The 14,715-nt window shown below is 49.7% G+C and overlaps 1 protein-coding gene across 1 annotated transcript in view; it reads left to right on the forward strand.

The window, feature by feature from the left end:
• The window catches only part of LOC147423614 (DNAse I-like superfamily protein), a 96,275-nt gene that overhangs the window by 51,743 nt on the left and 29,817 nt on the right, over window positions 1-14,715 (forward strand). Inside the window, exons 4-5 of the mRNA XM_086501747.1 lie at window positions 6,172-6,376; window positions 6,487-6,565. Coding sequence (XP_086357873.1) covers window positions 6,172-6,376; window positions 6,487-6,565 — 284 coding nt within the window. The remainder of the gene's footprint in view (window positions 1-6,171; window positions 6,377-6,486; window positions 6,566-14,715) is intronic.

The raw sequence follows: 14,715 nt of genomic DNA on the forward strand, positions 1-14,715 counted from the left end.
GCATTCAAGGAAAGACTTTTATATTTGGAATGTGTACAATTAGATAGGGTGTTACCTTTTGAACATTATGAGCAGGTCTTGAAGAAGAATCAAGCAAAGGCAAATGAGAAGGTAAAGGACTAGGACATCAAGAAGGGTGACACGGTGCTTCGCTACAATAGTAAGCTTGATAGCACTTTTCAAAAGAAATTTCAAATCAAGTGGCAAGGTCCTTTCTTGGTCTTAAACAGGTTTCCAAATGGCAAATATCAGCTTGCTGACTTGGATGGTACCCCGCATAAAGCACGTGTGAATGGCTACAGGTTGAAGAAGTATATTGCAAGGTTGATGACTGTGATTGAGGATGAGCCTTCTTTTGAAGAATTTTCTGATCATGTTTCTAATGATGAAGATGAAGTGAAGACTCCCTCATGTGGTTTACAGGATCTCTTTTGTACTGCTGATCATGAATGATCTAGCAGGCTGGGGTGTGGCAAACTATGTTGGGTGCATTTCTGACACCCTGTTTTTTGTAAATTTGTACATATGGACATGACGCCCGATGTCAAAAGGGCGTGTGGGCTTTCTTTTTGTGGGTTTTTTAGCTTGCTTTAGGAAGCACATGTACATGCACTGCAAGTCGCTACTCTAGTGACAGCTGTCGGGCTACTGTAAGTGCCCGTGAGTGAGTTTTTTGAAGTGAGCCTTGTATATAACAAAAACTTATGTACAAACTTAAAAAAGTTCAGCAAAACATCAGAAATTTGCAAGTTTTAGCTCGTTGTGCCTCCTTGGTGCTTTTTGATGCAGTTTTTTTGCCTCGACTAGCCTTCTCTACGTGTAGTCGTGCTGGCGCGTCAATTTTGCTCATGGCGGCGTATGGAATCAATTTTGGTCATCTTCAGCTTTCTCGCCAGTCCTTTTTCAATCTTTTTGCTTTAAAGTGCCCCAATTGGATTTGTGCTCTTCAGGTTACGACTAGTTCTCTGCAGGGTTATGGCTATGGTAGCCTAGTGGCAAATTGTGTGTAGACAGATTCGGAGGGCATGTATCCACGAATTGTGGAATTGATGTTGAAGTTATGGGTTTGTGTTGTTTGATTGTGAAAGGAGAGGCTCTCGTCTTCATCTGCATTGGTCGGCGTGTGCTGTAAATCCGTGCTTTGACAGGGTTTTGCTCCTATGTGACATAGTCTCTTGGGTGGGCGACGGCTAGTAAATTCCCAAGGGTCTACTCCTATTGGACTTGTGGTGTTTCAAAAGGATTTTGCAAAGCTTTTGGTGTCTTGTAGTTCTCTTTTAATGCTCTTGGGTGACATCACTATAGAGGTGTTTCAGTTTGCTTGTTTCCCAACACCGTCTTCACCGCTCATGTCTTATAGGGCACAAGCCATAAAGATCACTTGCAAGAGAAGGATCCAAGATTTGTTTCGAGCTGTTGTTTTTCTCAGAGGCTGTGCCATCCAGATGTTGATGTCTATAGCTACCAAGCCGCACACTCCAAGGACTTGGCAAGCTTTCAAGAATTTTTTTTGCCCGAAGTAATATGGTTTCTGACATCTTCCTTCGGAGTGCAACTTCTGGCAGAGTGGGGTATCCTGAAATGCTTGCCATGGAAACCCTAGCTGATTATAACTTGAAATTTCTCGACATCTCTCAGTAGATGTCTCTTCACGAGCGATGACCTTGGAGGTCCAGTGTGATTGCTATGTCTTGGGACTACCATCGCCGCTAAAGGAACACTATTTGTCCAAGAGTTGATGGGCGATAGTATGGTCGGCTACGACCTTATGGAAAGAACCTAACCCTAATTTTTGCTGCAGGTTCCAAGATGGAAAGTCAGCCGACTTTTTGAGCTCTGCTGATGTCGAGATTGCTTTTTAAGTTTAGTTTTGTTTGAACTTGTTTGGTGATCTTGTTTGGAATTTGTTTGAAATGGATGGTATCTGTTTGAACCTGTTTTGGTGCCGATTTGAAATGTTTGACTTTGGTTTTAATACTGGTTTCGTTGATTGGTGATTTTTACTCCCGGGTGGAGAAGTGAGAAATATTGTTTTGGTATTGTTTGAACCTCGGACGACGCAGACGGGATGTCTGCGGAGCGCTTGGTTGTATGCTTGAAAAACGTTGTTGTTGTGACTCGTGGCCCGGACCTGGATGGTTATGCGGGAGGAGTATTAAGAAGTCTGAGCAATGGTTACTCTCAGCACCTCCAAATGACGTAGGCTGCGGTCTGTGTGGCGTTTGGTTGTAAAAGGCTATATATCTCCCGGCCCGGACCTTTTTAGGTTATGTAGGAGGAGTGATGAGAGAGTCGTTGAATATTTCCCGGCCCGGACCTTGTTAGGTTATGCCGGAGGAGTGTTCATTGGCGGCTTTCTGTTTCTATGTCTCATATGTGAGCATTTGTGTTGCATTGTGATGTGCCAACCACTGAATATTCCTAATTGGATGTGATTGCATGGGTATGTGATTTTAGTGCATCAAGACACCGTGGAAGAGTAGTGCGGTTTGGGTGTGATGGCTAATTTTACTACGGCGGAATATCAAGAGTTCCGATCTGGACGAAAGAAGAAGCCAACTTCTTGATCAAAAGAGCCGAAAGAAGAAGCCAACTCCTTAACAAAAAAAAGAGCAAACTGATTGTCCCTCGGAAATTTTTTGAGCTAACTTGAGTTGTTTTTGCAAATATGTTGTAATCACGGACGATTACTCTCTTTCAAGAAGGGGGGATGTCACAAAGTGCTGATGTGTCAAAGCCTTGAAGAATGGAGCCAACTTGCAGATCTTGGCCGAGGGGCCTAAACCCTAAGAGGAACAAGTAACAAAAGAATAAGTCCTACCAACTTATGGGTACCTCGTGCGATGGGGCCCTAGTGACATAAAGGAATTAAAATAAAGCAGGCCCCACACACACACGCGTGCAGCTGATGACATGACAGCAATACGGACGCTTCGGAAATTACACTGACAGTGCTGACGTGGGAGACCGTACGGATTTCCGTGTTTTGCGTTGACATGTTGACGTGGCCGGCTGTATGGATTTCCGTATAGCTTGTATTACGCTGGCAGGTTTTGGGCATTGCTTTTGGACCAGAAGCTTTTGAGTTTGAAGGCTTTTCATGTAAACTGCTTTTGGGGCCTAGGGCCTTTAAATATGAGGCCATGGGCTCGTTCTCTGGCATGCTTCCTAGAGAAGGTGCAGAGTGTGGAGTACCGGCTTGTACAGTGTTGATGCAATATAAAGAAATACGGAAAGGGACGCCAAGGTTTGGGGCCAGTACTCTCTGGGGTGGAATTTCACCACTGCGTGTCACGTGTCGTCTCGCTCTCTCTCAGTGTAGTTGTTATTGAAGTGTTAAAAGTCTGTTCAGTCTGTTCTTTTCTATTGGCACGTCGTGCCCGTCTTGTGACAGTGGTATTAGAGCGTCAGGCGTGTGGTTTTTTGAAAGCATACCGGTCCTACAAAAGAGCAGACAGAGCTATTGGAATTTTACTTGAAGTATCTTCGGGTCCCGACCCCGGACTTATTAGCCACTCCCACCCTTACTTCATCGTGCATCGGGCGCGCTCCCGTCTTCACCGCTCATGTCTTACAAGGCATAAGCCATAAAGATCACTTGCAAGAGAAGGATCCAAGAATTGTTTCGAGTTGCTGCTTTTCTGAGAGGCAGTGCCATCCAGATGTTGATATCTATAGCTACGAAGCCACACACTCCAAGGACTTGACAAGCTTTCAAGAATTTTTTTTGCCCGAAGTTATATGGTTTCTGACATCTTCCTTCGAAGTGCAACTTCTGGCAGAGTGGGGTATCTTGAAATGCTTGCCATGGAAACCCTAGCAGATTATAACTTGAAATTTCTCGACATCTCTTAGTAGATGTCTCTTCACGAGCGATGACCTTGGAGGTCCAATGTGATTGCTATGTCTTGGGACTACCATCGCTCCTAAAGGAACACTATCTGATGGGCGATACTGTGGTCGGCTACGACCTTATGGAAAGAACGTAATCCTAATTTTTGGTGCAGGTTTCAGGATGGAAAGTCAGCTGACTTTTTGAGCTCGGCTGATGTGGAGATTGCTTTTTAAGTTTAGTTTTGTTTGAACTTGTTTTGGTGATCTTGTTTCGAATCTGTTTGAAATGGATGGTATCTGTTTTGAACCTGTTTTGGTGCCGATGAAATGTTTGACTCTGGTGTTAATACTGGTTTCATTGATTGGTGATTTTTACTCCCGGGTGGAGAAGTGAGAAATATTGTTTTGGTATTGTTTGAACCTTGGACGATGCAGACGGGATGTTTGGGGAGCGTTTCGTTGTATGCTATAAAACCTCCGAACGATGCAAGCAGGATGTCTGTGGAGCGTTTGGTTGTATGCTTGAAAAATAATGTTGTTGTGACTCTCGGCCCGGACCTGGATGGTTATGCGGGAGGAGTATTAAGAAGTCTGAGCAGTGGTTACTCTCAGCACCTCCAAATGACGCAGGTTGCGGTCTGGGGGGCGTTTGGTTCTAAAAGGCCTCTATATCTCCCGGTCCGGACCTTTTTAGGTTATGTGGGAGGAGTGATGAGGGAGTCGTTGAATATTTTCCGGCCCGGACCTTGTTAGGTTATGCGGGAGGAGTGTTCATTAGCGGCTTTATGTTTCTATGTCTTGTAACATGCATATGTGAGCACTTGTGTTGCATTGTGATGTGCCAACCACTGAATATTCCTAATTGGATGAGATTGCCTGGGTATGTAATTTTTGTGCATCAAGACACCGGGGAAGATCAGTGCAGTCTGGGTGTGATGGCTAATTTTACTACGGCGGAATATCAACAGTTTCGATCTGGACGAAAGGAGAAGCCAACTCCTTGATCAAAAGAGCCGAGAGGAGAAGCCGACTCCTTAACAAAAAAAAGAGCAAACTGATTGTCCCTCGGAAAATTTTTGAGCTAACTTGATTTGTTTTTGCAAATATGCTGTAATCACGGACGATTACTCTCTTTCAAGAAGGGGGGATGTCACAAAGTGCTGACGTGTCAAAGCCCGAAGGAATGGGCCAACTTGCACATCCTGGCCGAGGGGCCTAAACCCTAAGAGGAACAAGTAACAGAAGAAGAAGTCCTACCAACTTATGGGGACCCCGTGCGATGGGTCCCTAGTGACATAAAGGAATTAAAATAAAGCAGGACCCACACACACACACACACACGTGCAACTGATGACATGGGCAGTAGTACGGACGCTTCAGAAATTACGCTGAAAGTGTTGACGTAGCAGACCGTACGGATTTCCGCGTTTTGCACTGACATGCTGACGTGGCAGGTGGTTCGGATTTCTGTACAGCCTGTATTACGCTGGCAGCTTTTGGGCATTGCTTTTGGACCAGAAGCTTTTGAGTTTGAAGGCTTTTCATGTAAATTGCTTTTGGGACCTAGGGCCTTTAAATATGAGGCCATGGGCTCATTCTTTGGCATGCTTCCTGGAGATGATACACATGCCTTCCTGGAGAAGGTACAGAGTCTGGAGTACCGGCTTGTACTGTGTTGATGCAATATAAAGAAATACCAAAAGGGGCGCCAAGGTTTGGGGCAAATACTCTTTGGGGTGGACTTCTGCCACTCCGTGTCTCGTGTCGTCTCTTTCTCTCAGTGCAGTTGTTATTGAAGTGCTAAAAGTCTGTTCAGTCTGTTCTTTTCTACGTGGTGCCCGTCTTGTGACATAGGTTGCATTCCATCATGCATTGACACTTATAGCCTCATCCACTGGATCATGATGGGTACATTGAGGTAGCATAACACAAAAAACACAATGTTAGAGACACAATGGAGTTAGTGCAATTGAAATGGTTAGGAAAAGAGATACGATGGGCATCTTATGTAGCCCTTGAAGAGGATCACAAGGTGTCTTACAGAGACGGGCTGAATAAGATTTGGGAAAATAACCAAAAGGATAAAAAGTACTTTGGTTGAAAGATTATAGATAGGGTTTCTGTACAAAGACGTAATTGTAGATAGCATAATTAAACCAACATCCACTAGGTTAATCATGGGCTTGTTTGCTTATAATGAATGTACTTGATAGCTTCTACAATGATTGGTGTGCATTCTGAAACCACCTCCTTTTGCTTAAATAAGCTTGACTAAGTTCCATGCTAATTTTAGGTGACGCTTTTATTCTTTGACAGTTACTTTTTCCTGATGCACAGATATAAGAAAGCACGAAACTGATGGAAGAGCTATTATAGCTGAATTTGAACATTTTTTGTTGATGAACACATACGCTCCAAATAACGGTTGGAAGGAAGAAGAGCTCTCTTTTCAAAGGAGAAGAAATTGGGACCAAAGAATTCTCGACTTTGTTTTGAGGATATCGCATAAACCTTTAATCTGGTGTGGTGACCTGAACGTGAGGTAATAGTTAGACATGCTATATATCGAAAGTCCATTTAGGATGTTTGTCTGGTAATGTTTGCAGTAACATAATCAGCTCTTTTCATTTGTTTGTGGGTGCCTATGCGCAGTCATGAGGAAATAGATGTAAGCCATCCGGAATTTTTTAAGAATGCAAGACTACCAGGATATATTCCTCCGAGGAAAGAGGTATGTTTCCATTTGTAAAGCGCACCAGGTACATTCAACATTTTTTGTGATCTAGAGATCAAACTGATCAAAAAAATTATTTGGTGTTCATGCTATAATCGTATTGTTTGGTTCTTGGAGGAGTAAAGGGGGTAGTAAAAGTGGGAGGCCTAGAAAGAGGCTTGATAGGAGAGGATAAAATAGCTGTCAAAGCTCTGTGCTTAGTGCAAGTTTGAAGTTTTCTGTGTGCCAGTTCTGATGTTTAATTTAATTATGGATACTGATTGTACATTGTCAAGACACTACTATGGCTGAAGATGAATTGCATTCAGCATGTGGTATATTACAGGCTACCTACAGCTAGCTAAGGTTAAAGGAAGAGCTAGGTGCGAGAAGGTCAACAGGCCAAGGAGGTGGAGAAAGATAGAAGCAAGTGACACAAAAATATCGGAATAACTTAAGAGTAGGATCTCACCATCTCATTGTTTTAATCCCTCATGTATGAGATTTTCAGTACAATTCCTCATGAGTTATTGGTTGTGGTGGTTGAGGACGGTAGACTATTAGCTCATTGCATTGCTTCAGTGCTGAAAAAGCACTTGGTAGATTTATGGGTGCCATGTAGTAAGTTTATGTCATGCCGGTAATTTCGAAGAGTGAACCTGGGTTCGTGAGCTCGCTGCTGCTGTTTCCCCCCCCCCCCCCCCCCCCCAGCGCTGCCCTGCCTGCCCTCGCACCTCCCCTGCTCGTCCGCGCGTTGCCCCCCCTGTTGCAGCCGTTCGCGTCCCTGCCGGCCCCACCCGCTGCTGCCCCCCCTGTTGCAGCCGTTCCTGCCACTGCCGCCCCCGCCCGCTGCTGCCAGTGCCCCCGCCATAGCCCCCCCCCCCCCCCCCCCCCCCCCGCGCGTGCTTTCTTTCCTCCCGATAGCTTCCTGCAAGTCGGCTCCTACAGCACTGAGTCTTTTTTGGGGCAATGCTCTGCGCGCCAAGTTGCAGAATCCTCCCGCCGCCCTCTTCTTACGCCACAGCAGTAGACACAGATGGAGGCTCCAGCTTCGCCACAGGGGGACTTGCCCAAAGCCCCCTCGCCCGACCCTGCTGAGCCCACCATTCGACTTGCTCTTTCGTCGACAGAGCAAGCGAGCCTTGCCGCAGAGGTAGAGCGATTGCAGGCGACTTCGGTCATTTGCAAGATTCTCGGCACACCTAGCAGAGGAGAGCTACGTGACCTTCTCCAGGCCCGCCTTCTCGCAGAGGTGGGCAAGATCTTGGATGTACAGATTCTCGGACGGGGTTACTATCAGATCGAGTTTGAGACCTCCGAGATGGCGTCCAAGGTCATCGCCATGAGTCCACTGACCATCCGAGCAGCACGTGTCCACTTTCGACAGTGGAGACATGGTTTTGACCCGGCTTCAGATGTTCTTGTAGAGGAGGCAGACATCCCCATCTCGGTCTGCTTTCAGTGTTTACGGAGGGAGTACTTACCACTTCTATCCAGGATCGGCTCAGCCATTGGGACTGTCCTGGAACTCCTCGTACGGCAACATCAGTAGCTGCCAAGGCGGCTGGCATTCCCTCAGTTCGAGTTTTGGTCAGAGACACCCACACGCTCCCGAAGGTTATTCTTTTGCCTCGGGTGAGTGGGGGTTGGTTTAGACAGAGTGTGGAGTATTCGGGCCTCCCGAACCAGTGCTTCATTTGTCGATAGATGGGCCATCTAGCGAAGGCCTGTCCACTAAGGAGGCCTTGACCTGCACCACAGCCTCAGCCCCAGCCTGCCAGGGCTGGCCGACAGCCACAGACAGAGGCACAACGCACACATGCAGAGCCACCCTCCGAGCCTGGGGCTCCAGCAGAGGAGGGATGGCAGCAGGCCCGTGGTAGACGACGACAGGGGCCACAGCGTCAGTCTGGCACTCAGAGTGGCCCTCAGGCGCCTACTCAGTAGCAGTGGGTTCCCACGGGGAACCGCTTTGGTCCTCCTGAGCAGGAGGAGGTCGCTGCTCCAGCCCCCACCCCAGCTTCACCCTCGACAGCCTGCCCCCCCCAGAGTTCCCCCCCTCTTCCTCATCCTCCCCCCCGCCTTCTGCTCCCGTCGCCTCTTCACCTCGCCCCTCTACCTCTGTCGCCCCCTCCCGCCCCTCTTCTCCACCGCTTCCCCCAGCTCCTTCTCCCCACCCTCCTACTCCAGTTCCACAGTCGGCCCAGGGGGCAGGGCCTTCTCCGACGGCTAGGAGATCTCTTGGCAGCGCCTTTGCTACGGTCGCCTAGCGAGAGAGGGCCAGCCTTTCTTACGGCCCCCTCTGTAGGTACAGACATCTTCCCTTGCAGCTATCCCTCGTGGTTTTACGAGCATTGACATCCGGCGCCGCTGGGACTTCTTCGACTACGGCTTCACTCGTTTTCTCGGCGATTCCTCAGTAGACCATGAGGCAGCCTGCTTCAGGGTCCATACTCTGTTCCTTGCCGCTAGGGGGACAGAGGCCTTGGACTCAGCAGTTGGTTTCTCCTCCCCCCTTTGCGGCAGGGCCGAGACAGAGTGGACTCTTGACTCAGTGTTGGGATGGTTGCATACACAGGTCCTAGAGTTCTCTCACCACATGGGAGAACTAGGAGTTACAGACATGCTACAGACTTTGTGGCCATTGGCCAAGTTTGCGGTGACATCCCTATACTCAGCAGGATGTAAGCACATTGTGGTTTACTTCTTTGCTGATACGCAGTGTTTGCCATGCTATGTATACATTCATGAGGACTCCTGGACAGAGGAGGTTGCTTTACGCACGGCTCGCTCTTCTTGGGCTTGGGCTAGGCACTCACTGCAGTCACGCCTATCTAGAGGACGCTCGGATGCGGATTACTCCCCATCCAAGCCAGCCTTAAAGATAGCCCGTCTAGCTGCTACGGCAGCATGTGTTCTCTCTCGCTCCCCATGAGGATCGTCTCATGGAACGTGCAGGGACTAGGTGGGCCCCAGTTTCAGCGTCAACGGGGCCGATTGCGTCAGGAGCTTCAGCGTTGCCTTGTGGGAGGAGAGATTGATCTCCTTATGCTTCAGGAGCACCATCTGTGTGAGAGCCGCATTCGGCGATGTGGTCAGCTTTTGCGTGGACGATATGATACTTTTTGGTCAGCTGCTTTTGGACCTGGAGGCATCCAGGGTGGGGTATGTATGACTATTGTGGACTCATTGCAGCAGGCCATTGTGGGCAGAGGGATTATTGTGCCAGGTAGGGCTCAGTGGACTACTATGCAGGTTCAGGGTGGCCTTGTGGGTTTCTTGAACATCTATGCGCCCAATGTGGCGAGTGCTCGTGCACAGTTTTGGTCACAGATTGTTGAGTCTTTGCCGCAGGCAGATCATTGGTGCATAGGAGGGGACTTCAACATGTTGGAGGACCCTTCTGACATGATTGGTGGCAGCCATGCTACTGTGCATGGAGTCGAGTTGGCAGCTTGGGAGAGGTTTTGTATGACTCTGAGGGTCTCGGATACATGGCAGCACTCTGGTGTTGTGAGGCCCCCCGACAGTCTTGCCTTCTCGCGTTCGGACCGTAGAGTGGGAGGAGTGAATCTATCGCGGATAGATCGCTTCTACACTAGTGACCACTTCAGTGACTTGGGAGGATTAGTGGGCATCCTGGCAGGGACCTCCTTGGACCATGCACCAGTGATCCTCACAGTGGCAGACAGGCAGAGGAGTGGGAGCATGATGCTTCGCATCTCAGAGAGGGTCTTGTTGGACTCAGCACTCAGAGAGAGGGTAGAGGCTCTTTGGACAGAGGGCATGGACAGACATAATTCTCCTGCTGATGACAGAGTGGCCTCAGGCCTAGCTCAGTTTAGCCATTTTTTTCTTCAGGAGTCTCTGGCTCGCCGGGCTGCAGCGAGAGAGACGGAGCAGCATCTCAGACCGGGCATTGCTTCATTACAGAGGATGCAGGAGCAGCATCCAGACAGTCCCTGGTTGGAGGAGCAGTTACAGCAGGCTCGACAGGAGCTTGCTAGCACAGAGGAGAGGCGACATGAGTTTGCTTTCCACCGACAGGCATCTCAGTGGACTCAGGTGGGTGACAGAGTGATTGGTGCTTTCTTTGAGACGGTGGGACCTCGGCACTCGCATGCCAAGGTCAGTCAGTTGCTTGTGAGCCCGATATGCGTGCAATTGCTACTGACTTCTACCGTGAGTTATTGTCTACAGAGCCCCAGTTAGAGCGGCAGGATGCATGCAGGGAGCAGGTTTGGGCACAAATGCCTTGTCTTGTGACTGAGGAGATGCGTTAGAGGCTAGAGATGCCACTTCAGCTTGAGGAGCTGCACACGGCTTAAAGGGCCCTCCCCCGTGGTAGCTGTCCAGGTGAGGATGGGTTGACTCCCAGCTTTTTCTTGGAGTACTGGGACCTGCTTGGCCTAGATCTCTGTAGTGCTTTTCAGTACATTTTGCACACAGGAGTGATGCCTGACAGCATGAGTGAGGGCCTGATCTACCTCATTCCCAAGGAGGGTGGCTCCTTGGATGAGATTTGACAGTGGTGTCCCATCACCATCCTCAACTCAGCCTACAAAATTCTTGCCAAGGCTCTGAGTTTGAGGATTCGGCCACTTTTAGAGAGCCTTATACATGAGACTCAGACAGGTTTCGTCAAGGAACGCAGTATCCTTGACAACATCTTTACTTTTTGGGAGGCTTATGTCCTGGCACGGCTCCGTGGTGAGGACCTCGTGATTCTTCTTCTCGATTTTGAGAAGGCATACGATAGAGTTGACTGGGACTTTCTAGAGGGCACTCTACGCAGGATGGGCTTCTCAGATGCTTGGATGAGAGGGGTGTCAGTCTTGCACAGACAGGCTCACAATCAGGTACTTTTGGCAGGAGGTAGAGGTGATCGCTTCATGCTTACACGCTCGGTCAGACAGGGCTGTCATCTTGCCCCCTTTCTCTTTCTGTTCTATGCAGAGGCGATGAGCAGATTTTTGGTGTCACAGCAGGTTGGTCTCCGGGGCTTAGCACTCCCTATTCGGGGAGATGAGCTATTGGACGCTGAGTTTGCTGATGATTCAGCCTTGTACTTAGATAGCCAGGAGGCCAATCTTCATAGATGTGAGCAGGCTTTGGAGACCTTCTGTTGTGCATCGGACGCACTGATCAATTGGAGAAAGACAGTGGCTTTCTCGGTTGGTAGTGCTCCTGTGCTAGATTGGACGCCCGGATTGGATGCGCGGAGAGGGTCTCACGTGGATTCCTCCAGGGACTTCAGTTCGGTACTTGGGTTGTGAGGTTGGTTTGGACTTGTCTCCCGAGCAGCAGATTGCTCCCCTTCTCCTGTCTATCAAGAGAAAATTGTTACATTGGAGCTCAGCACGACTTTCTCTGGCTGGCAGAGTAGTAGTTGCCAACCAGGTGTTGTTGGCGACTATGTGGTACATCACTTCCTGCTGGATCTTCTCGAGTTCTTGTATCAGCCAGGTAGAGAGGCTGATCAGGAACTTCCTTTGGTCAGGACGTGACACTCAGGTAGCCCGAGCCAAGGTGGCTTGGCAGGTCATCACACTTCCTTGTTCTCAGGGAGGGCTTGGGATCATTGATCCAGCACAGCAGAGCAGAGCCCTTCTTGGGAATTTCATCGTCAGAGGACTTCTTCCAGGTGAGGAGCCCTGGAAGGAGTTCTTGCTACGGCGGCTTCGTGCCAGGGTGCCTCAGCCAGGAGGCCCTTGGCAACCTTCGACCAGAGGGATCTTTACAGAGATGCGCAGAGTTGGTTTGAGCAGGAGACTGGAGGACCACTTCGCTGTGAGTTTGCTTCGATCTTGGGAGCTCTTACGACGTGGCCTAGAGCAGAGATAGCCGACGTGCACGGAGGAGCGCCTACGGCAGCCCCTCGTCTGGAACCCCATGGTTAGCACTCAGAGAGGCCACTTGGTTGGTAGTCGGCCTCGTGTTTCCTGGGGTCCCATGGGAGCAGGTCCAGCGCGCTCTCTAGGTGATTGGGTAGAGTTCACAGGTTTGTCAGAGGAGGTGCAGGGGTTCCAGCTACAGGGCATGAGAGGGGTGCAAAGCATGTGTCAGGACATCTCAGAGTCAGTTCCAGCTGAGTGGCTCACGCCTCTCGAGCCAGTAGCACCCCGGTGGATGGGAGCCTTCACACGACTGGAGGTTCTCATCTCAGTTAGGGCCTGCTCAGAGACTGTCCCAACCCTGTTCTTCGAGCTTCAGGGTGGGGGACGACTACAGCGAGTTGCAGTAGAGGCCCCGCAGGTAGTAGAGTGCTGTTTTCAGAGGATCCGAGTAGTGGGCATCTGTGGGAGGACTTGCGTCATAGACCCTGACCGAGCAGCTCTTGAGACTGGACACTGGAGGCTATGGGCTTGGGAGTGTTGTCCACTAGCACGAGTACAATGGGATCCCGGTGAGTGGCTATGGAGGGACCCCTTCTCTTCTGCAGACCACCCAGGATTCCCGTTCTTTCAGTACACTGTTCGACTGGGACGTCATATACTAGCAGCACAGAGAGAGGTCCGCCCCGCTGCACCACGTCATTGGCAGGAGGAGGGTCTCACAGTCGAGTTCTTGGCAGCCCTTTGGGAGAGGTTGTGGGACTCTAGACAGCCGAGGCGAGTCACCTTGTTTCAGTGGCTGGTCGCACACAGAGCTACAGCAGTAGGGAGCTGGCTAGTGCATAGTGGTCTCTCGGCCGCATGTGCAGCTTGTGACCACTTAGTGGAGAGTCAGCGTCACTGTCTTTGGGACTGTCCCTTGGCCCAGCAGGTGTGGCTACGAGTTCTTCGGCTGATGCCTGCTCTCTCCACGGCTCGACAGTACCCTTGGGGGGCAGCGGCTTGGTCCACCCTCACGGGCCCGGCACTTCAGTTTGAGCTATCTTCCACCAGCATGATGATAGTGATGCAGGGGGGGCAACCTACACTGCAGCCTGCTATAGAGCTTACTCCACAGGAGTGGTGCAGTGAGAGAGAGGAGTGTTGGGAGCTCATCAATGGCCTGACACTATGGTTCATCTGGCGGGCCCGCTGTTTCCGCATCTTTGAGGCTCGCCCTGTGCCACCAGCAGAGCTTGTTCGTGACTTTTGGCTAGAGCTGATCCATACTCTCAGAGGACAGCTTGAGGGACTACAGGGCAGCTCCGACCGCATGCGGGAGCGCCGCGAGGCTTTCCTTCGACTCTGGCGCCCTGGGCCTTTCTACACCGCAGTCCAGGGTGTGCTCAGATGGCACTACCGTCCACCTGTGTGGCTCTTCCCTCCTCCCATCTCTTGATTTAGCCTCATTGTATATATGCTGTTTTTTCATTGGGAGAGTCTCCCAGTCCAGGGTGTGCTCAGATGGCACTACCGTCCACCTGTGTGGCTCTTCCCTCCTCCCATCTCTTGATTTAGCCTCATTGTATATATGCTGTTTTTTCATTGGGAGAGTCTCCCCATCATGTTTGTTGTAGCCCTCTCTTGCGGAGGTGGTTGTAGCCCTATGGGCAGTTTTCATTAACTAATAGAAGGATCTTTTTCTCGGAAAAAAAAGTTTGTCATGCCATCTTTACCACTAACTGTAGCACCTTTGAGCTGTACAAAAATGTGTTTCTAATGTGCCTAATGCTGCATACCCTCGTGCCAATCTGGCCTGAGCTGTCTCCTCATGGAAAATCGGCCACTCTGTCATTGGACGCAGATTTGTGCTTTCTTTATCTGTGAGACAGGGCTGCCCTCTTGCACCCTTTTTTTTCTTATTTCTGGCAGAGGCTATGTCAGTTTTCCTAAGAGCTCAACAGCCTGCCCTAGGAGGTTGGTCATGCCGTTAGCAGAGGAGTCGGATTTGGTGGATCAGGAGTATGCAGATGACATCTTGTTGTTGTTGTTGCAGTACACAACTGGTACCTTGGATGTGACTTGCAGAGCTCTTGATGTTTGTTGCATGGCTAATGATGCCTGCAATCACTAATACAAGTCATATGGCATCTTAGTGGGCTTTGATGATACGCCTACATGGCGGGTCACAGAGGGCTTCACTTGGTTGCGCCCTCGATAGACATGTAGATATTTGGGCTCTTTGGTTGGAGTAGATATCTCTCCTCAGCAGCAATTTGCCCCTGTATTGCAATCTATGAGAAGGAAGCTGTCACTGGTTTCTCAGCATTTGTCATTAGCTGATAGAGCCCTGGT

The sequence above is a fragment of the Adiantum capillus-veneris genome, chromosome 26 (assembly GCF_014529385.1).
Source record: "Adiantum capillus-veneris isolate H3 chromosome 26, ASM1452938v2, whole genome shotgun sequence".
NCBI lineage: Eukaryota > Viridiplantae > Streptophyta > Polypodiopsida > Polypodiales > Pteridaceae > Adiantum > Adiantum capillus-veneris.